Source organism: Xenopus tropicalis, chromosome 8 (assembly GCF_000004195.4).
Source record: "Xenopus tropicalis strain Nigerian chromosome 8, UCB_Xtro_10.0, whole genome shotgun sequence".
Classification (NCBI taxonomy): Eukaryota; Metazoa; Chordata; class Amphibia; order Anura; family Pipidae; genus Xenopus; species Xenopus tropicalis.
In genome coordinates this window covers 31,129,408-31,153,589 of record NC_030684.2, presented here as the reverse complement: position 1 = coordinate 31,153,589, position 24,182 = coordinate 31,129,408, and the positions used below count along the sequence as shown (strand labels likewise).

Sequence of the window (24,182 nt, the reverse complement as noted above, 5' to 3'; positions counted from 1 at the left end):
GGTAAAAACATTTCGCTAGATTATTTTTGCTTCAACCATCAGTACCAGCGACCAGAAAGGGATAAACAAATGCTGCTTCATTTGTCTCTGGCATAAATAGTGTGAGAATGGCAGTATTTTAAATGTTAAACAATGAAATTCAGTGAATTAAATCTGATTGGCTGTTGGTAGCTCCGTACACTTTTGGGCACCCAAGAAAAATTGCCTTTTCATTTGGGTTTCCCCCTTGACTATGTGATTCAAGTTTGGTAGGTTTGGCTCCAGAGCTCTAAGATTGGAAGCAGTTTAAATGTCTCCATTAAAGTCAATGGGTGAAATTGGATTGGCCGCTGTTGGCCCCTTCCACTTTGAGTTGTCCAACAAATGTCGCTGTTTCATTTGGGGTGACCCCATGATTATGTTATTCAAGTTTGGGGAGTGTAGCTTCAGAGCTGTAAGTGTGGCAGCAGTTTGAAAATCTTTCCTGTCAAAGTCAATGGAAATATTGGGGTGTTCAGAGCGGCGCCGCAAAAAGACGGAGGCCGGGATCCCTTAGAAAAGCACAAGCAGCCTGCTCCGCTATAGGGCGAAGAAGTGGAGAGAGTTTGAGTGTTGTACCCCTAAACCTGTAGGAGGAGAAGCGTTTAGAAAATGGGCTGCGCTAAGAATGGGCTGAAGAATAAGCTGAAGTGGAAGAACAGTTTTTCAAAGCAACATAATAAATCCCAGGCTGATATGGGCACTAGTACTATGGATGGGGCACATATACATTTATCCCAGTAAGGTAAATGGCCAGTGAATTAAAGGGTAATCCCAGAACGTTTCTCTCTGTCTCAGCTTTTTTATATGTTAAATATGCTCGAGAACAGTAAACTTTAGCCTTCCAGGGTTGGAGCTATAAATATATATATTCACAATGTGATTCATGGATGTTATGCATAAGTTACACATAAGTACGTGTCCCCACAGCTCAAAAATATATTGTTTTGGGTGGGTCAGTGTATTGTTTTGTGTGTTTTTACCCCACAAAAATGCAGAAAAATTTCTTTAAAGTGGAAGCTTTGAGGGGATTTTTTTTTTTAGAATTTTCATACAATTTTATAGAATCTGCTACATCCAGTGGTCCAACTACATTCTAGTGAGAGTCTGAGTGCTTACGACTTGTAATGAATTATGGGAAATAAAAATATAATCTATTCTCCAATAAGTATTATGTCTGTGTAAATAGAATGTATAGTCCTTTTCAGTGTGGCAGTTCTCTACATCATGTCAGACGTCTAGAAGGAATACTGGAGTGTCTGGCCGAGCAGTCTAAGTGTGGATCCAGAAGTATGTTGGAGTCCCCTCCAGCCGCTAACGTGGAGGAGGGGTGTCTCTCATGGTTATGGCTATTTTATATGGAGAAGGGCTGCTAGGCTTTGGCAAGCACTCATATTTTAACAGCTCGGTGTCAACCTGTCCCCTGCCAAGCTCATCCCGCTTAGGCTTTAGTTACTGTACTGTTTCCTCCGTGAATGAGGCCGTGTGGGGGTCTGCCTCTGAAAGAAATCATTGGACATCATTCCCTTTTTGATTGGCCGCTCTTCTCGCTCCAGCTATAGCACCAAGTAATGTCCCCGTAATTGTAGCCTTACAATCGTCCCAGACTACGTCAGGGCTTGCAGTGTTTTTATTAGTGTCCCAGAAGTCCATTGAGGCTCCTTAGAGCCCGCCTCGCATAGCCACGGTGAACTAAGGCTACAAATTTGGGATCGTCCTGCTGGTATTATATTTATCTTAAGGAGGACTGTATGGGCAGACCAGACCATATAGTATTTGGTCCACTAGTCTGTGTAAGTGAGAAATAGCTAAGTCTAAGTTGATTCTGGTTAGTGTGTTTATACTTAGTGGATTGGCAGGAGCCCATGTGGATAGATTTTTCCACTTTCAGATGTCGGTGAGGCCCAAAGTAACAGTATAGTGTCCATCAGGGTGTGGGATTGCCTATCAGGCTGCTAGTGGGGCTGCTGGGAATCCTGTAGCTTCTTGCCTTATCTGCTGCATTGCCTGGAGCTGAAAGGTTGGTGGTACATATATACTTGTTATGGTCAGTGGCTGGATAGCTAAGGTACATGAAAGGGCTACAAATCTGCCCTGAGGGTCTGTATGTAAGTCATGAAGTGAAGTTTAAAAGGTATGTGTTTTCTAATCAAAATAGAATGCCTCTGGCATAAGGGGGCGTGATAGCCATGAGCCTCCCAAGGGCTTTTTTAATGCCAGTAGGCATTGTCCCTCGAGATGGGTCTCCTGCAGTAGCAGGATATGGGGCTGATATTTTGTAATGTAATGGAAGACTAGAGATTGTTTGAATTTGGGATTTGGGCCCCTTAAGTTCCAAGATATGAGCGCTGAGGGCTCCTCTCCAGCTCGGTTTGACAATGACACATTGTGCAGTGACATGCAGTGCATTTCATTAATTGAGTGACCTTAGCATAGTAAACTTAATATGAATATATTTATACCAGTTCTTGGGATTTCAATCTTCCCACAGTTTAATCACCAGTATCGTAAAACAAAGCAATTTTTTCCCCCAAAATAACTGTCCCTGTCCCTCCGTGCCGACCCCTAGTTGGGAAAGGCCTTTTCCCTGTAATTGTAAATGTGTTGTTAACACTAGGGAGATTAGTCTGCTAATCTAAATTATGCTCCAGATAGTCCTGTAGAAGTTGTGAATTGGTCCTATGGGAGGTAGTGAGGGCTCCTACCCATTAAAAAGCTGCCAAATAATGGCCATTCATTTCAGGTATAAGTGCATGTTTGGGTGCCAGTACAGTCAGCTAATGGGTCACCATGGGTGAAAAGTATATTGAGCCTGTGTGTGATTGGTCCCCTCCTGAGTATCTTGTCCATAGAGGTTGATATTTCATGGTGGTCAAGTCGGCAAGTGAGTGTGGCTAAATCCCAATCAGGATACTGCATGTTACAGTCTGGGACAGATGCCAAGGGATATCCAGCAGTGAGCACTGGTTGTTGGGGTGCCTTCCAATTGTCAGTAATAACAAGCAGGAGGCTTGGGATAGTCCCAGTCTGCCTGGGGCACCCTACCTTTTGGATAAGTCTGTGTGTCCCTGCACTAAGGTACCCGGGGTCATTATGGCCTGGTGTATTGCCCGCAGAGCAATTGCTGTTAATATCAGTTGTACTGCTTGTTCTGGTAGTGGTTGTGTGGGTGGGGGAGAGCTCTCAAAATCATACTCTGAGCGTGGGGAGCCACCGCCATATTGCACGCTCTCTGGATTACTGTCTCTGGCAAAGGGTTCTAGCCAGGGGCAATTTTCACCTTGAATCTGCCCTAAGATGGCTCCTGTGATGCCGCCCCTCTGCGCTGGAGGGATCTAGGGGAGTCCCACATCGCTAGAGAGTAATTTCACTATCTGCACTAGAAAAGCAGAATTTCCAGTTAAAAGTTAAAGTTACCAGGAGTTTTCTTTCTGCCACTTAACTGGCCTCGTGGCAGCTGCACCTTGGTTCTAGCTTCGCTGCTGCGTCGGATGGTGCATGGTGGCAAAACACAGATTTTCTTTAGGCACAAAATTTAGAGCTTATTAAATGTTTTGCAGTCTGGTAAATGATGTTTTGTTACTTCCATTTTACATTTAGTTATCGCTTTTGTCTTCTAGAGGAATAGTCCTGGTTACAGGGAAATATCTATGCCGGGTACATTTTCTGGTTTATTTGGGCGGTCAGCCGGTTAGCAAACCTAAGGGACAGTTCTCATAGTTGGCTCTCCCAGTGTTTGCCATGTTTACCTTTAATTTACCTGCTAGGCCCCCAAGGCTGCAGACACATGGAGCTACTACAAAAATGGACAATGCTGATAATTGTCTCTACGTGTGTTTTTGCAGATTCAATTCTCAGTATTATCTATGGTATTTTCTGGCTGCTACTAAGTAGCTCCATGTGTCTTCGCCCTTATGCATCCCTGTAAGAGATTAACCACCTGACATAAGTGTTTTGGGAGAATACAAACAGAATTATGGCAGTAAAGAGAAGTCAAAGGCCTTTTATTCAAAGCAGAATTATCTCTGAAGCCTCTCTACAAGCAACAGAAAGGCAGATTCACTGGTTTGGCAAGGTCCCATGTATGTATGAGTTTTACATTTGTATTACATTTTTCCATCTTCTCCTGTCACGATCAAGTTGTTAAACCTGCCTTCTGCCTCTGAGAGGCTTATCAAGCACTTTATGTAGCTCCTTTTTCCCATGTGGAGGTTGTAGAATTTAGAATGCAAGAGGTGGTACAGAGAATTCAGGAATGGGTTGGCATTTAAACTGTAAGCATATTGTTCATACACCAAAGAACGGAATGCTGTGTATGAAGGTTGGAATAAACTAATCGGAGGGATTCCATAGGGTTCATTTGTGAATCTGAGCGCAGCATGCAAAGTGCAGAAATGGCCACAATCTGGCGTATGTATGGCATACATTATACCTGGTGTTGCAGCTGATATATGCAGCTTCTGTGCAGTTTGTTCAATTGTCAAGTCAGCATATGCAGGAGTGGAGAGTGAAAGGAATGGAGTAAAGATATTTTCAGTGCAACATATGTAGGTTTATGGGTACAGGTGCTATGTGGGCAGTGTATGCAGGTGTATATGCCAAGATGCTTTGAGTACGGGTGTGGGACCTGTTATTATATATTAGTTGGGATCAAATACAAGGTTCTGTTTTATTACAGAAAAAAAGAAACCATTTTTCAAAATTAGAATGATTTGCTTATAATGGAGTCTATAGTAGATGGCCTTTCCGTAATTCGGAACTTTCTGGATAATGGGTTTCTGGATAAGGGGTGTAATACCTGTACAAATCATGCTGCTTTGCTTAGAGTAGGTTTATATACAGAGGTTGTCATTTCAGTAAATGGCCATGTACATGTAGGTACACTCAGCAGAATATATGCAATGTATGCAGTATGTGTAGCAGTTTTGATTACAGTGTATGCAGGTGTATATGCAGGGCTATCAGTGCAGTACACAAGTGTTGTTTTTTTACACTGCGCAATGTGAGCAGTAGGGGTTATTAATACTGCAGTGTATATGTGAGTGTGGTCAGTGCAGTCACTCTATGCTGGTGTTCAATGAAAACATATTTGAATTTCCAAATTCCCTCTTGATTTAGATGTCTGTAGGAAGAATGGATGTCGGACTTTATGCTTCAACTGTTCATACCTTCAGCTGCCAGTGTACTCATCCAACAGAGATGTGAAGCTGATAGTCCTTCTATTTGTTAGTTAAGGGTTGTTATTATAAACTGGTACATAGTGATGTGTTAAGGAGTAAGAGGGAAGATTTTGCAAGCTCTCCACCCTCTTTCTCTCTTCCCAACCCCTTTTTTTGCAGTATCTTTCTGTTCTTTTTCCTTCATTTTCTAATCTGTTATCCTTCACTCTGTTGTTCTCCCTTATCTCTTCCGCTCACACACCTATTTGTCATCACAACCCTTTACTCTCCCCATCTCCTCTACTTATCTGCCAACACCCTTCTGACTCTTAGGTGCTCATACACCACGATATTAGTCGCGTAAAACTCTCGCTTAATCTAATCGGTTGCTGTTCTCATCAACCGGCGATGTTGCGGCGGATGGCAGACGCGGCGGCGCGGATCACGCCCGAAAAGACTCGCGCTTTACGGCGCCGACCAAATCCCCCCGCCATCTGCTCCGCCGGGACTTATCATGTTCTACTCCCTTACTGCCGCAGCCCTGAAGTGGTAGCGGATCGACTAGATCGCCACGTGTATGGCCAGCTTTACTGTTCCTTCTCTGGTTCCCCCCTTCCTTAAATTGCCATACCCATACCCAGTATCTGCTCTACTATCTCCTACAGATAGCCCTTACCAGTATATGTGTATATATATATAATTTTTTTTTTTTTTTCCTTTCCTATAGGTCTGCTTAATGGAAATATTCTAACCTGAACTTTGTTTTATTTGTGAGCTTTTACTCTAACAGTTACAAAAAAAGTGTTATAGTTAGCTCGTATACAAGCTATTATCGTCACATTCAATCATTTCTAGAAAAGTGGAAAGAAAAGTGCAATTAGTTTGGACAGTTGAACAGACACAGATAAGAGGAGTTTACATAAAAAAGGGGTAAACATTGGATCCGTTTGTAATTGCCCTGCTCTTCCCCACATCTAGAGCCCATATGTTCTGTCATCAGTTGTCTTTGTTTTAGTTCTACAGTGGTTCTATATTATCGGGCTAACAGTTTTAGTTGCTTTCTTGGTATCTGATACTCATTGAGCTTGTTCAGAGGATGTATAGATTTGTTTTCAATCTTTTTGCTAAAGATCTTGAAAATAAGAGTAATGAATAGTTAAAAGCTAGAAGATGTGTGTGTGTTGGTTCATGTTGATTATAAAGCACCAACCCATAATAGCAGGTTAGCAATTAGTCTCCATGTTGTTTCTTTAGGGCTCTGGATAGTGTTGTCCTTGTTTTGTTCCTAAATTAACATTACCTTTAAAGTTTAACCAGTTTCCTATAAAGTACATCTTGGTTTTCAACTGCGGTAACACAGGCTTGTTTCGTTAGCTCAGTGTTTGATTTACTAGCAAGGTTTGGGCCATTTCTTGGGTTGCTGGTTGCTTTGTGAGTTTCTATTACAGTTTGGTTGCTTATTGGGTTTATTTGCCTGTGATCACTGCCCTGTGAGAGTATTGCTGGGTCACTGTTGGGAACTGTTGGTATTTTATTTAATGTACAGGATGCTCCAGAGTCTGGAACTGTAGCCCACTCCAGCATTGTGCAGGGTGATGTTGGACTTGTGTGTGTGCTAACCCACGGGAACCCGTATATTATTTACATGGTAAGTAATTCTTGTGGGGGAATTCTCTCCCTGAAATGGTTGTACTGGCAGATACATTAGATAGCTTCGAGAAGGGTTTGGCTTTTTAATAAGTGAGAAAATACTAAAAACTAAAAAGTTACTAAAAAATCGATTTTAGTAAAATGTTAATTACAGTCTTTGATATGGATACAAACGGTTGCACTTGATCGACATGTGTCTTTCTTTAGTTCTTTAGACCTATGTACCAGAGACAGCACACTACTCGCTAAAGCACTTGGTAGGGCCCTTCTATGAGATAAGGTTGCCTACTGCTTTGTGAATTAAGTGTTGGTGCTTCTAGACATTTCCAATTCACAATCACTTTATTTACAGGTGACTGAGATAGCTGTAGCAGAGCAGGAATTGATGAACTGACTAAATGGAGCTTCAGCTCAGATAGGACAGAGCACATTGCGGACTCTCTCACTCCACATAAGTCAGTTTCAACCCTGTCTAATAGACTTGTTATAATTCTCTAAACCTCGTATGTACTGGCAACTGTAATAGCAGCCAAAGGTGGTTCTACCTAGCATTGTTACAGGGTGAATACTTATACAATCACCAAATCTGCTTTTTAACTTTTAGGTATATATTTTTTACGTATCTCTTAGCATATGGTGTAAATCAAATGGTAAAATATCATTTTAATTCCAGTGTGTAACAGTGCAGGGAATTTACACCAGACTGTTGTACAGCACTGAGGAATAAATGTAGTGCTGTATATACTGCCCAGAGCAATCACTGACTATAAAAGAGATCAAATCTCTCTAATTGTTGAGGGAGCTAAATACAAAACTTAAATGCTCAAAAGTTTGTATTAATATGGTAAAACTCAAATTTTTAAATACATTGTATATATTTTGTGTGTGTTTTAGACAGCCTAAAGCTAGGTAGAAAGAGCCAGATAACCTTCAGTCATTTGTCAGCTAAACTGGTCAGCATCTGCCCATGTGTAACCTGCAGTCACTGTCTGCTTGGGATCATGCAAGTCACCTAATCCCCCCTGTCCCACTTATGGTACAGCCCTTAGGGTGTCATTCATAGTGTCAGACATTTGCTCCTTGATGGTATGGTTACGCAGATTGCAAAATTGTAGATCCTTTTAAATGGCAGTGTAGGCTAGGGAAGAAGGTGCTGGCAGGAGGGGGGGCTGCTTGATTTTGGAATAGGGACAATATCCCTATAGACTGAAATGCAATCAAAATATTGCCTTATTTTTTTGTTCCCTTTTATAAGGATTAGCTGTTACTGTGTGACTATCACATTAATCCCTGGTTTGAGTTTATTTGATTAATCATTGTTTTTCTTTCCCCACAGCTTTTTGATGGATGTATATACAGCCTTCATGCCATGATGGGGAATGGTGGGGGGGATGCCAGGAATGACCTTTGTGAACAGAATCTCCAGCCTGTTGGGCCAGTGTGAGAATGCTTGGTGGGGCAGCCATACCCGCAAGAGCACTGTCACTCACAGGTACTGAACCTTTCAGTGTTTCTTCACTGCTGATTTGATCCAATCTCACATACATTCCCACTCTCCACCCCTCTATATGTAACCCTTGTCAAATGAGACCAACCAATACCCAGAATAAAGGGCACACACACAGCGGCTTGATGGTAAATCTGTGAAAACACAGTTTTATTGATGATATAAAATGCGCTTTTTTGATTCTGAGGAAGGCAAAAAAAACCTCTGAGAAGCTTTGAGCCAATCTGCTTCATTAGAGGGAAAAATTCCTTCCTGACTCCTTAACGGCAATCGGATTTTCTCCCAGAATCAATGCGCGATGTTAAATAATGGGAATATGGCGGCATACACATGAGCGCAGTTAAGCACTAGGTGAATTCTGCATTCCCTTCCATTCCACTGGGCCCCAGGCAGCCTGCAGACCCCGGCTTCTGCAGTCTAACCGATGGAGTGAAAGGGAATGCAGAATTTAGCGAGTACCTTCAGTGTGCCCCTGTGTATAAAACCATATATTGGAAGGAGGGGTGAGCGCTGGTGGAACTGCGGATAAGGAGAAGGCACCTAGACAGTGCAGTGCTGGATAGCAGCGTTGATCTCCTGCAAGGCCTTGTTCAGGTGTTTGAGTCTGGCCTTTATCTCCTTCTTCTCCTTCTTCCACTCAGCTGCACTTTTCCTGGGCAGGTCCAGTGTCAGTGCAGCTTTGCTGATCCACAGCTCTGTCTGTGCTCTGTGGATTTCTTCTGCGATCTTCTTCTTTATAGAGCGCAGATAGGGGTCAGCGTTGGGGCCACAGGATGTTCTCGCTGAGCCCTAGAGAAATGAAGGAAAAGAGAAGACATTAAGGGCTTAAGCAGTTTTTATTAAATTCATAGTAATAATAATGTGCCAGTTTCCTACCACAGAGGGAAATAGCAAAGTGGCAGGTATTTATTACCACTAGGGGTGCTGTTGTATTGATGGTAGATAACGTACATGATATGGCGACTCTTGTAAGTAAATATAGGAAATGTAATTCCCAGGGCACACACTTGTATAATCCCTTATATTTCTATTTAAAAGTAATGGAACATAAATGCTGCTTATAATTGGGTTAGGCTCTCCTTTAACCCCTTGGTTACCTTTCTCAACAGTGACTTCTGTGAGGGCAGAAAAAAAAAATAAGTTGTGAGCGGCCTTACCTGGTTCCTGGGTCTCAGGCAGCTGTTCTTGAGGCCCATGTCGGATGGTTCTGTAATATAAAATAGAGGGAAGGTTAGGGTTAATGTGGAGACTCCCAATAAACAAATAAAGATTTAGTAATAACTCACTGTGCAGATTCCTCTTCTTTTTCTTCTTCTTTTTCTTCTTCTTCCTGTTCTTCTACTATAGATGTCGGGTTGTAGTCTTTATAAAGACTTTTGTTTGTCTTCTTCTGTATCACCGAGGATCGTAAGAGTCGCTGCAAATAGCTCAAAATCGCTTTAAATCTCTCAAATCGCTCTATTTCATGTAATGGGGAGAGAGAGAAGAGACTGTGAGCTCTTGTGATCCGGACCCTCTCTGCCATTTGTATTCAGTTAAATGTTAAGGTTGCTACATGAGAGCAGGGCAGATACCCGGGGCAAAGGGGCAGAACTCTAAGGAGCCTGTCAATACTGGGAGGAAAAATGTATGTATTGTATGGCCTCCAAATGTTTATGGGGTCCCCAGTCAAAAAAAATATATATATTTGCTGCAGCCTGCAAAACTGCCAAACCCTGTGTCTGTGTCTCCCAACCAGCGCTAAGATTAATGTCATCTCTAAAATTCTCCAAATTCACTAAAATCTGTGAGAGGAGCAACATCCGCTAGTCTAGGGGGGCATCACCCAACTATTTCCCATCTTTTTTTAGCTAAAATAAGGGTTATTTGGCAAAAAATCTCTCAGAGGGGATTCAGACTTACCTCTCACCACAAAGTCAACCAACGGACAAACCCAACTGTCACATTGCTGTGTGTGAAGTCATCTCTGGTCACATGTCATGAAATGTTTTTTTGTCATAACATTTACAGACAACTTTAAAACCATTGGGTTTTTGTAACACTACAAAAGAGTTTCTGAGTGGGGCTTCCCTTTAATGTTACTGCTAAATACATGGTGATAGCGAGTAGCAGAATAAATATATAAAGAGACAACAAATAGAGCATCTGATCAAATCCATATTTCTTTGTGACAAGGCACCTAATAAAGACAATATTGATATTAGACAGGAACGTTAGAGATAAGCTGTTTGCCTCTCCTGCCTATAGCCCATTGCATTCAGATTTGGCTACATTTTGATAGCTATTGCTATGCAACTTGTAGATATATAATATATATTATTGCACTCACGGTACATGTAGTATTCATTTAACGGCCCTGTTCTCTTAATATGTTATTACTAACTTGTGTGTTATCTGAAAAAAGTTGCGAAGATTGTGAATCATTGCTGGTGGCAGAAATATATGAAACAATGTATAAATACTAAATGACTGATATGATGATGTGTCGTGTTTATAATGAAACTATCCAACGCATTGAAACAATATATTTATTTAAACCAGACTGGCCGTACAGGACATCCCAGCAAAGTCCCATTCAATGGGGTTTGTTATGATTTGCGGTTGTGACAGGGGTTGAGGGACATCTAGATCAGAGAGAGGGCCTGAGAGGGGGCTTCTAATTCCAATATTACTATAACGCACCGTTTAGGCCTGCTGGGAAATGATTGAGTGGGAATGTAAGGGATTGTAAGGGACATAATAACACACTCCCCACTCTGGGCGATTCAGTGGCTACCAATGAAAGAACGAGTATTTAGAGACAGAAATGACAGAAAGTTAATGTACGTGCTACAAACTTGGGACAAACTGGTAGCTTCAGGCAGATAAATAAGCAACCCCACCACCCCAAGCAGCACTATTAGGGAACCTCACCAAGGAGTATACGCTATTATTAAATGAAACAGGACAAAAGATCTAGAGGAATTCACTCAGCACCCTAGACCAGGGTTTTCTCTAGAATACTATCTTCTCCTAAGCTAGGGATCACCCTACAAAAGCTTACTGCACAATACGAACACCATGAAAGTACAGAACAGAAGAAGAAATAGACACCGTAAACACCAGACACCGAACTACCCTGCATATTGTTCTTCATTAAATAAAATCAATTAAATAACATTGAAAAAAAATAAAGGAGACCAATCCAAAGCTGCTAAGAAGAAGCCATTCTATAACATACTAAATGTTAGCCTGAAAGGGAATCAACCCGTTAGACACAGCCACAGGAAGCACGCCAATAAACCATTTATATGTTAAAATCTAAAAAAATGGGTCAGAAACTGAGAACTGGTAAGCATTTGCTACTGTGTGGGTGCATGGTGATATCAATGGCAGATAGTACAGGTATGGGATCCCTTATCCAGAAACCCGCTATCCAGAAAGCTCCGAATTACGGAAACCCCGTTTCCCATAGACTCCATTTTAATCAAATAATTCAGAATTTTAAAAATGATTGCCTATTTTAATAAAACAGTACCTTGTAACTGATCCCAACTAAGATATAAATAATCCTTATTGGATGCAAAATAATCCTATTGGGTTTAATTAATGTTTGATTGATTTTTTAGTAGATTTAAGGTATGGAGATCCAAATTACGGAAAGACCCCTTATCCGGAATGCCCGAGCAAGATCTGAAGGTCTAGACTTAGCTTAGCGTGTCTATGATGTGGAACTCAGTAAATGATCTAATGAGGCATCTCGGTTCTAATACAGGTGGCTTTGTTTCCGAAGCAGGAATAACGCACAGAGCTGCAGCCCAAGTGCAGTTATTTAGTACCAAACAGAAATGTCAATTATTTGTAATTATTTATTGGTAATAACCAGCTGTCCAGCCCCTTAGGGATTAATAAAAGGATTTTTGTGTATGTTATTTTTTTTCAAGTGAGACTATTATATTATTTTACTTGTGAGGAAAGGACACATCTTTTTTGTTGTGGAGTCACTGTAACTGTTGCTTCCCCAGTACTATCAATTTTTATTAAATGTTTTTGAGGGAAAAATACATTTTACCTTATTTTTTAGTTCCTAAAATTCTCCCTCTTCCCTTGATGAGACATAAAAGGCAGAGCAATGCCCAATATATGCCCAATATAGCACAAAGGAGTACGGATAATGTCACGCATGGCGCTTTGCTAGTGCTCTTACCCACAGGGCCGGATTTCTCTTCTGGGTGCCCCGAGACCGCCCCTGTTGGTGCCCCCCCTCCACCTGTGCACATGCGCGAACGCGCGACAAACACCCCCCCCCCCCCCCGCAGCCTCGAGTGCGCTCCTTTTAACTCCCATACTGAGCAGTGGGGAGAGGTCCCGACTGCTCCGTATGGGAGATAAATTTTAAAATTTTCTTGCGGCGGGGCGGCATGCCGCCCCTAAACTTCTCCCGCCCTAGGCCCGGGCCTTTGTGGCCTCGCCACAAATCCGGGCCTGCTTACCCATGGCCTACAGTGCCAAAGGCCTTGATTATAATGGCCTCCACCTAAAGCATTTAAATGTTACAGCACAAATCTCCTGGTGTGCCTTTACCCTTATAGGTAGTGCCTGTATGAGTGGCCTTTATGGTTAAGATCAGGCAGTTTAGACTGCATGTTTACTGGGTGTATCACAAATTGCTGGGATTTTTCCAAATGAACATTCAGTGTATAGATGTTTATGGCATTTTGACATTCTTATGGCAAAATGACGGTGCCTTATAAGCCGGTTGCATGGGAAACATAAGCAATCAGCTACTGGGCAGTACATAACCCCATTAGACTCCGCAGAACGGAGTAAGATTTTCAGGAACCTGTGGGTGTTGTAGGGTGAGAATACATTTTGTAAAGAAGAAATTCATTTTGATCCCTGAAAATCTCAACATTTGACATTGGACATTTAGGGGCTATATGGAGCTGAAACTGATAACTTGTTGCACTAGTATGTACCCATGGTGGGGTAAAAAGAGGTTTAATGGCAAATAGTACCAGTAAAGTTTGTAGTTTAATCTGATTAATATAGACTAGGGAAAAGGTCCTAATAAAACCACTATGCCCCATAAATAATCTCACAGCAAAAACCTGCTGTTTGTTGAGGGATGATCTGTCCCGGATTCATATACTGACACTGTGCAAGACTGCGAGTTGTACCCAAGGCTCATTCTCCTAATTCTGCTGTCTCTATGGGGGATATATGGGGATTTTTTTTCCCCAATTTTTTTTTTCTTTCAGATTTTTAGGGTTAAAAGTCACAGAAAAAAAAAGTTGTGACTTTTGCAAATGGCTAAAAATCCAAATCTGACAGTTTGACAGCTTAAATTTATATCTGATATCTTGTAGAAGTCAATGGCAGATGTCCCTTCCATTTTTGATGCTGGTTTTTGTGTGACAATTTGATAAATTCGAGCTTTCGGTCCACAGTTTGAAAAAGTTGCAGTTTCTGTGACTTTTTCCTACTCTGACTTTCTCAATTCAGATTTGTTTGTAAATGTCAGACATACATGGAAATAAAGATATGAGCTATGCTAGAGGTTTAGTAAATGTGCCCTATGAGTGCTGCACCTTTGTTCCTAAGCTTTGGCTTAAATAGTTCCATGTCCTACTTCTGCAGTCATTGCATTTGAATAGATCTCAGAACTGTACCTGTAGAGAAAGCAACTATCATAACATTGTCTTTTCACGAGCTTTATTATTTTGCTGTAAATCTGCTGCCTGATGCTTTTACATTACCTATCTGATCACCCATGTTCCCAGTCCGTTAGCATTAGACGCTATAACTGACAGATTGAGAAGGAACAGTCAGGTTTAGGACTGGACATATCAGTAGAAAATAATCAGCATGACCTATAAATAACTTTTAGCATACCCCCCAACTGTCCCGCTTTGCGCAGGACTGTCCCGCTTTTAATAGCGCATCCCGCTGTCTCTGATAGTTCCAGGAATGTCCCGCATTTACGTAATAGACATTCATTGAACTAGCCTGGACGGAGGGATGCGCTGATTTGAGCCGGGCGCTCCTGCTCCTTGTTCGGCTCTGCTTCTTATATGGATCCTTGTGCGGCGGCGACAGGCCCTTTTATAAGGTTGCGCCCCGTGCGTACTGATGTCACACGTACACATGGGGCGCAGCCTTATAAAAGGGTACTGCCTATTAGGCCATAGGGGGCACTGTGTATGGGGGCAAAACTGATACATAGTTATAACTCACTTATAACTGACTGCCTTCTCTCTATATTTGTATTTTATGTGTAGGAGTTGCTATATTGTTTTCCTTAGGTAGTACAGTATGAGGGTATAGCACATTTGCTATAGCCCACCATTTCAACTATATAAAAGGAGTATTTTTAGAAAAAAAATGGGGTGTGTCAATTGGGGCGTGGTCACAAAAGTGGGCGTGGTCAAAAAATTGCTGCGCTACTTGTGCCAAATCTTTTTGTCCCTCTTTTCATTTTTCAAATGTTGGGAGCTATGTTTTAGTATAAATTCATATTATGAAGAGTTGTTTTTTTTATGTCAGTATCACTTTAGGGTTGGCCTGTTGGGAACCCCCCTCCCATAGGAGCTTATATAAGGAAGTGTCTAGTCTAGACTGCAGAGCTGTCACTCTTCTGGAGTTTCCAGATTTTGGTGGCTCTCTCCCGTTCTCCCGTCCCCAAGCAGCATTCTCCCGATTTATCTCACAAAGTCCTTTGGGGAATTTCGGGCACGCATGTGCAGTAAGCATTTGGTGGCGGCATTTGATGCATTTGCACATATGGGGGTACAATATTTCCGCTTCAGCAGCGATTTTGTGGATACGCGTGATGTCACTTCTGGAAATGTGTTTGTGTGTGAGGTCACTTCTGGTTATTGGGATAAGATGCTATACCCCCATTGTGCCAGTGCTGTCAGTTTGACAGCTGTGAGACTGTAAGGAGGGCTGCACTTAGCCAAGACCAGGGGAAGTAGGAGCACAGTGTGCCAGTGCCACCTTGGGGCTGGTTAGGTAGCTGTTAGGGTATCAAGGGCAGTCTTTTGCCCCAACAAGCAGGTAGCGTTTGGAGTTAGTAACCTGGGCTATTGTGCAGCAGTTAGGGACTGAGCGTTCAGGTGTTGGTTAGTAGGAAACCTACATGCTGTAGTGAGACAGCCGGGAGAAGCTTTTATATTGTATGTATGACAGAAAAGGAGATTATTGTATAAGGAGAGGAGGCCCCCAAATGGTCAAGACATTCTGCTAGTGCGTTTCCACAGAGAAGCGAGGGTAAATTTGATCAACCAATAAATGATGATGATTAAGTGTAGCCGCAATATAATAAAGGTTGTGTCAATAAGCCAGAGGGTGATGCTGACAAATTGGCGCCCCCGGGGTTAAACCCTTTGTTTTCCTTTAACACGTGTTACTTCATTTGTGTAGTAATTTGTGCAACTTCTCTCTTTAAATCCTTTCTTTGGTAAATATGTTCATGTCATTCTCTATGTAGGTATAGTGTATGTCCTGCGCAATGGCACTTACACTGCACTATTTATTCTTACATACCCTGGCATGCCCCAATCAGCCCCCAAACCTGCCCTCTCTGTAATATTCCCACACATGGCATGTCCTTCCCAGATAGGGACAGGGGCAACGTATGCATTAATTATTCAACGTAAACTTACATTATGGGGCACATTTATCAAAGTACCATTGACTCCGAATCCAAAAAATTCATATTGGTTCGTACTGTGGGTATTTTCTGCGACTTTTTCATACTTTACACGACTTTTTCGCACATTTGCGTGACTTTTTCGTACTTTGCAACAAAATTTGTGCGACAAAATCGTATTGTTGCGCAGAGTACAAAAGTTTCGGATTCATTCAAGCTTCGGTATCATGACTTTCCTTGGGCCAGGTTGGAGTTGCAGAGTGCCATTGAGCCCTATGGGAGACTTTCCTTGGGCCGGGTTGGAGCTGCAGAGTGCCATTGAGCCCTATGGGAGACTTTCCTTGGGCCGGGTTGAGCTGCAGAGTGCCATTGAGCCCTATGGGAGACTTTCCTTGGGCCGGGTTGGAGCTGCAGAGTGCCATTGAGCCCTATGGGAGACTTTCCTTGGGCCAGGTTGGAGCTGCAGAGTGCCATTGAGCCCTATGGGAGACTTTCCTTGGGCCGGGTTGGCAGCTGCAGAGTGCCATTGAGTCCTATGGGAGACTTTCCTTGGGCCAGGTTGGCAGCTGCAGAGTGCCATTGAGTCCTATGGGAGACTTTCCTTGGGCCAGGTTGGAGCTGCAGAGTGCCATTGAGCCCTATGGGAGACTTTCCTTGGGCCGGGTTGGAGCTGCAGAGTGCCATTGAGCCCTATGGGAGACTTTCCTTGGGCCGGGTTGGAGCTGCAGAGTGCCATTGAGCCCTATGGGAGACTTTCCTTGGGCCGGGTTGGAGCTGCAGAGTGCCATTGAGCCCTATGGGAGACTTTCCTTGGGCCGGGTTGGAGCTGCAGAGTGCCATTGAGCCCTATGGGAGACGTTCCTTGGGCCGGGTTGGAGCTGCAGAGTGCCATTGAGCCCTATGGGAGACGTTTCCTTGGGCCGGGTTGGGAGCTGCAGAGTGCCATTGAGTCCTATGGGAGACTTTCCTTGGGCCGGGTGGAGCTGCAGAGTGCTGGCCTATGGGGATTCCTTGGCGGTTGGAGCTGCAGAGTGCCATTGAGTCCTATGGGAGGCTTTCCTTGGGCCGAGTTGGAGCTGCAGAGTGCCATTGAGCCCTATGGGAGACTTTCCTTGGGCCGGGTTGGAGCTGCAGAGTGTCATTGAGTCCTATGGGAGACTTTCCTTGGGCCGGGTTGGAGCTGCAGAGTGCCATTGAGCCCTATGGGAGACTTTCCTTGGGCCGGGTTGGAGCTGCAGAGTGCCATTGAGTCCTATGGGAGGCTTCCAAAATCATGCACTGAAGGATCAAATTCAGAAAGGTTTTCCCGCCGTTTACGATCGTTCGATACGAAAATTTTATGTACAATATTTTACAATATATTACCATGACTGTTCCGATTTGCGATCATCAGAAATTATCGTATTTAATCCAAATTTTTCCCATTTCGGGATTCGAACTCGTACTTTGATGAATGTGCCCCAATGTGTATTAAAGAATTGGCAAGTGGTGCTGCAGAGCTTTAGTTGCAGTGCTGCCCAGTTCTATGAATTTGCAGGGCCAATAATTCCCGAGTGGCCATACACAAATTAGGAGCTCTATCACTTAAAGACAAAGTTTGCCCATAAGTTAACTGCCTACATGTTGCAGATGGAACTATGCCAACCAGTTTCTATGTTGTTCTTACACCTGTTTTGCCTCTCTCCACAGTTAAACATAAAATGCTTCTTGTCATCTATATGTAACGCTTTTCTGACCCAATTTACCAAACCCAGGCTAGTAGTGATAGTATGAGCATGGGTTACATTGCGACACTTAATACAAAGGGGCGAGCCTCCGCTATATGGGAGAATTAGATGGAGCTGAGGGTGTAGTTGAACTACAACTAGCTGAGGTGTGTAGTGCAAATAGAGAATAATGGACGCCAGAGGATTCTTGCTTAATAACTATGGTACAATTTATTGGACAAAGGCACAGCTTAATAGTGCAGCAGGGTATACTCACAGACACAGCAGTATAGAATGTATGATCACCGTGGATAATACAAAGGTGACACTTAGGCACAGAATAACCCACTTGGAGGATGCACAGAGGATTAGTTGACACCTGAGATATAGACCTTTCAGAAGGGAGTGTTCCGTCCGACTGTGGTCCAGGGGAGAGCTCCTAACACTGGTACCTGGCGTCTAATAAAACCGGTCCCTAAAGAACGACTACAGAGCCGGGGTGGACTAAACCCTTTTACAACTCCTGGTTGGGGCTATTAACTGCCCTTACTAAATAATCTGACTACTCTCACCACTCCTAGAGGGTGCTATAAGTAAACCTGTCTGTGCTGGCTAGTTCTCATTCACGGGGCCCTGTCCCCGACTTACAAAACTGGCAGTTCTCTTTACTGAGACCGTGTGTCTCAGGCCCGATGACATGCAGCCTGAGAGAACAGCAGCCAAAGAGGAAGACACTTCCTTGTGCCAGACACTATATAGTCTGCACAAGGGGAGTGGTCAACCTGGGCTAAACCTATAGAGGGCAGCCTAATAACAGTAACCTGAGATCAGAGGGCTCTGCCCTATAACAAAACAGATTACTAAAGATAGGGGATAACACCATAGGGAGCTTAACCCTATGGGTCCCTACATATACTTAGGGACGCTGGGAATCAGAAAGCAGATTGTTGTCAGGTAAGATTTTTTTTATTGTTTTTATATGGTGCTCATCATTCTGTGCAGGCCTTCTTCATCCTTCCGGCAGATACACAGGTTTCTCCACAGGCACAGGTCTCAAGCAGTCACTGGCCTTTCTGTTGTTCGACTATGATTCCCAGAAGCCTCTGTGGGAGATGCAGTTACGCACTGAACAGCAGCAACACGGGGAATGTTATCCCTGAGTCTAGCGTACTGCATTCTGCAAATCAGTGTGCGTTTATACGGTTCAATAGCAAGCTTTGGGAATCTGAACAGCATCAAAGAGAAACTTATTTGCTGTGTCAGCAGCTTCTGTTATTAACCTTCCCAGTGCCTTATTGTACTGGGTCAGAACAACTGGATCTAGAAGTGTCCCTCCATATTGCCCAGGATAAAGTTGCTCTTATGCTTAAACTTGGTAGTATCTATCAGTTCCTTATTACATTGTTCTTGCAAGGGAACATCCCTCTCACAACTCTCACAACTCCAGTTCCCTGCATGAAAAATATATATAGAAAAATATTTCTTTAAGGCTATTTTTTGAACAAAGCAGTAAACAACAACAATTGTTTCGAAGATATTAAAAACTCTAGTAAGTGAACATGACAGCCCTTCACTTAATACTTGTACTAAGTATTTCTGAGCATGGCCATCGCCCAGCAAGCAGGCCGCAGATCTCGGAGCGCCAGTTAATCTTGACTGGAGTTGACTATTTGCAGTCTCTTTTGTGAAATTAGGGATGCCTTTTCCCCCGCTAGCTGTCCCTTTTCTTTACAGAGATGGACTTGGAGTACTCCTGAGCGAGACGCCTGCTGCCCATTTGGAGGCTGCAAATCTCTGCCTGACTCTGCTCCCTACAGTGTGGATGGTGAGTCGCGGTATCCGGCAGGAGGGCTGGTGTGACGTACTTAAGGCTTTTCAGCTCACAGGGAAATTGTGAGTTTTGGCTTCTAATTATTCTTGTTGAATCTCTCACCCTGGCCGCCCAGTTAGCTTTGCCACATACCTATCTCTTTTTTGAGCATTGTAGCTTTTAAGCGGTCAACTACATGCAAATTTAAGTATATTTGATTGACATTTGGAAAACCTCTCTACCATTTTTCTGGACTTTTTTCTATAGTTATATGGAGGCATAATTGTTTTTGTTTTAGCTCCAGGCAACTATAGCAACTATTAAGCCTTGGAATGAATTTATTGACCTTGTTGCTTCTACTTGGGAAAGCATAGGCTGATTTACTTTATGTTCTGACCATGGCATTCATATGGTTATTGTAAGTCATAAGGTTATTAGTCTTACACTTGGGGCAGTAATTATTAACATTGGAGGCAAACATTACTGGTGATGTTGCCCATAGCAGCCAATAAGATCTTTGTTTTTGTAGTTGACCGTTCAAATTCTAATTGCTAATTGGTTTTTATTGGCAACATGACTGGTGATGTTGGCTTCCACACTATAATGAATATGCCCCTTGGTCTAATACAACTGCATAAAGAGTTTAATAACCAGACGTATTGGCGTTAAGATCTCCTACAACACTTTGAAAGGTTTATATCTCAAATCGCTCTATGATATTGGAGAACCTATCACTGGCTTTCAGCTTTTTCTCAACACTTTAAAAATGCTCTGTTATATTCAGTAATTTTGGGACTGTGAGGTTGTGGACTGTATCGTCAAATACTTTTGTAGTTCAACTCCTTCACCATAAGATGGCACCATAACACCAAATAATCTTGGAAAGGTGATGTTTTATTACTGTGCAGCTAAATATTTCTCTTTACAAGTATTTTCCTCCACATTACTGTGCCACTTAACTTTCTCCTGGATTACAATTTCATTTATCTTTAATGATCAAAGAAAAAAGCAAAACCTCTCCCTTCCTTTATCCACAAAACCAATTGTCGCTTTCTTGAAGCAACAAATTGGTTGTTTGATACAATCTGCACACAACTCGGATGGGGGCGGAAACGGAATCTGCAATTCCCACTTCCCAAACTACTCAAACAAGTCCTCTAACTTTGGACCAATCTGACAGTGTTCTAGTGGTGTTTCAGTCATTAATGGACAAGGCTACTGCACAAATCACTGCTGTTTCTGAGAAAGATAAAGAATTGGCAAGACACACAGATACACTCGAATCAAGGATGGACAATAGGAAAATGGTTTTAGAGGCCCAGGAAATGGACTTAATTAAGTAATTGAATTAAACAACAGGTTCTGAACCTCCAATTGAAATTAGAATACCTGGAGAACAGGTTTTGTCGAGATAAGAAAACGAGGAATTCCAGAATCTTATAAGCACTTGGAGTCAGAATTGCAAGAATGCTTTACCATTTACCATCTCAGTTTCTGCACATCGATCAGATCCCCAGATCTCACAAGATCTGCTATCACTGGGGTTTCCCTTGAAATTGATATTTACACGTAATGGCAAGTCATTTTCCCACCCTACACCGAATAAGACCAAGGAAGCTCTCCAGTCTGCTGGATGTACTAATGCCTTACCAACTAAACTGAGTACAGCTCCATGTACCCTGCAATCATCGGGTTGGCCATCGCCAGAAAGACCTTCTCCTTCACGATTCCCTTTACCTCAAAGTGCTACAAAGTACAGTGCTCGTTCCAGGGATCAGCAGCTTCATTCAATTTAAGACTTTTCTCTCATCATTTCCAGGAAGAAGGAACGCATCAAATCAGCATGTTAAATTCAGGAAATGGCTTTATTTATGGCAAGTTTGGTAACAATGAAAATTGTCCTCCAAATGATTTATCTGAAGGTCAAAGAGTGGAGGAGAAAGCAATGGTCTCCTACTGTGGGGCTTTGGAACAGAACCTTAGTAACATGGCCGCTTTGTATCTGCAATGCCTCTCGGATAAAATCTTATCTCTTATCCAAATTGTTATTAACTAAATTCTAAAAAGGAGAACCCTGACTGGTCTGCAGGGTCTGGAGGAGACATAACACGCACTTTGATATTCTCTTGAAGTGCTCTGAGGACTTTGCAACATTAGTAAGCAGTGTATTGGGAACAACCCTAGTGAGGGAAAAGGGGAGGATCATTTTCCAAACCCAGAGATTATATACATGAATTATATGGGTAGCCTCTCCTCTTAAAGGAGAACCACAGACTAATCCCTGCAAAGAAATATTTAGGGGAAATAATATATAAACTGATTTTGTATTATTTTGTGACGAGACATGCTTCCCCTTTAAGTGGGAGTGGAAGTTGTACCTGTTGGGCAGAGGAGCAGCCTATGTGCAATTTGTCTTAAATGACTGTGTGTTTCCCACAAACACATTTGGTCTAATTTACCCTTTCTCTTGTGGAGAGACATTTATCCGCCCCCAATGTACTCTGGGACAGTGCTGCCTATCATACGCCCCTCCTTCAGTGGCATCCCATGTGCCGGCCTATAGACTCACATAGCAGCACATCACAATAAAACCCAGTAGCAGTTTTCTTTAATACATTTTTGTAATTTATTATATATGTATTTTTACAATCTTGGGCTTTTTGTAGTTGATTTTGCTTTGGGTGTTTGAGGCATTACACATTATTATACACTTTGGTTCATTTGCCAATATGCATTACTCCATTTAGTAACCTCCCCCAGGTAATTGAAATCAGTCTCCTCTTAGCACAAATCCAGTTCCGCTTCCTGCTTCCGGCTGTTCCATTTCACATTCCCAAGCAGAGGGGCGGGGCTTAACCCAGAATGAGAGTCACTGAAAGCCTTTCACACCCGACTGAGTTCTATGGAGCGCTGGAGAGCTGAAGCAGGTTTGGACAGCAGGGGGCGCTGCTCTTTCATTCACTCACTTTTATTACTGCAGCAGTGAGACTTCCGGAAGCTTTCTCTGTTGGTTCCAAGTTCCGGCCTCTGCCTTGTATTGTGAAAAAGAAGAAAGAGGGTCAGATTGGAGGGGGTTCTCTGGCCTCTGCTTTAGCCACCGCCCCACATTCATCCTAACAACCTTGGGCAGAAAACCAGAAAAATACAGTTACCAGAAAAGGTAAAGTCTCTCATGTGGGGTGGGGGAAACAATTAGGAGATGGTAGGAAACTGATGAGAGTAATTCAATTTACACAAAAAAAAAAAATGTTATTTATAGTTATGGTTCCCTAGTATGGCCCATATAGCTATTACAGCCGTGTTTGCTCTACCAAGGAGGAAACCACATGGGTGTGTGGCACATTGGCACAGCCATCTGGGCCACACCCCCACTGGCATTTATATTTACTAGTTTTTTTTTTGCCATCTTGGTCCACCCTGCTGATTCATATTTACTATGTTTATTTGCCATCTTGGCCACACCCCACTGGCATTTATATTTACTATGTTTTATTGCCATCTTGGCCACACCCCACTGCGCATTATATTACTATGTTTTATTTGCCTCTTGGTCACACCCCTGCTGGCATTCATATTTACTATTTTTATTTTCCATCTGACCACACCCCCGCTGGCATTATATTTACTATTTTATTTGCCATCATTGGCCCACACCCCGCTGGCATTTATATATTGACTATGTTTTATGCCATCTTGGCCACACCCCAGCTGGCCATTTATATGACTATGTTTTATTGCCACTTGGCCACACCCCCGCTGGCATTTATATTGACATGTTTTATTGCCATCTTGACCACAACCCACGGCATCATATAGGATGTTTTTTATCTTGGTACCAAATGACCGTGTAGGAATAGGATCCTGAAACTGAAGCTTTGAGGTGTTTTTAACTAATTTCATATTTATAAAAACCAATAACTGTAGAAAAGCTTTACAGTCTCGGTAGTTTGGAGTAGAAAGACATATTTGCCATTTCGATTTTCCAAAATAGTTTTTTTTTTTCCAAAAATATATGTTTCCTGAGGTAATCCTACTGTGAGTAGAGTCTGGCCTTGCTGTGTAAAAGTATTCAGGCACGATCTGTTAGTGTACTGCTGGTGTTTTTGACACATACCCAGGGCCGGAACCAGGGGTAGCAGAAGTGGTACTCGCCTAGGGCGCAACTATGTGTGTGTGTGGGGGGGGTGCTAAGCAGGTACTCTGCCATCTCTGCGCCTACCCATTCTACGTGTGCACTCACTCTCAAAAATGTGCCCAGTACTTAGGCCCATTCCAAGAGTAATTATGTCATCTAATTACATAAAGTCCCCCACCCCCCTCAGTGCCGCTGAAGACAGAATGAAGAATGTATTCATGGGGAGTAGCTGGTCTTGTCAACTTCTGCACTGCATTCAGTTAACGTTATCTCTAGTATGTATAAATGGTCTATCTAAGCAACTTTCCAATTGGTCTTAATTATTCATTTTTTTATAGTCATTTGTCTTTTTCTTCTTCCAACTCTTTGCAGCTTTCAAATGGGGGTCACGTACCCAGCGTCTCACACAACTGTTGCTCTGTGAACTGAAAGTTTTATTGTTATTGTTACTTTCCTAACTTCTTTTTCTATTCGGTCCTCTCCTATTCATATTCCAGCCTCTCATTCAAACTACTCACTGGTTGCAAGGTCATTTAGTTCTAGTAACTTGCCCAAGTCTCCAAA

General features: G+C 42.6%; 1 protein-coding gene across 3 annotated transcripts in view; it reads left to right on the top strand.

Annotated features, from left to right (window-relative positions):
- The window catches only part of LOC101732742, a 147,657-nt gene that overhangs the window by 32,465 nt on the left and 91,010 nt on the right, over positions 1 to 24,182 (top strand). Inside the window, exons 6-7 of one of the 3 annotated variants that reach the window (XM_031892117.1) lie at positions 19,389 to 19,566; positions 22,464 to 22,643. The exons of the other annotated variants lie outside the window; for them this stretch is intronic. Of the exons in view, the coding sequence (XP_031747977.1) occupies positions 19,389 to 19,566; positions 22,464 to 22,643 (358 nt within the window). The remainder of the gene's footprint in view (positions 1 to 19,388; positions 19,567 to 22,463; positions 22,644 to 24,182) is intronic. 3 annotated transcript variants of the gene reach the window in all.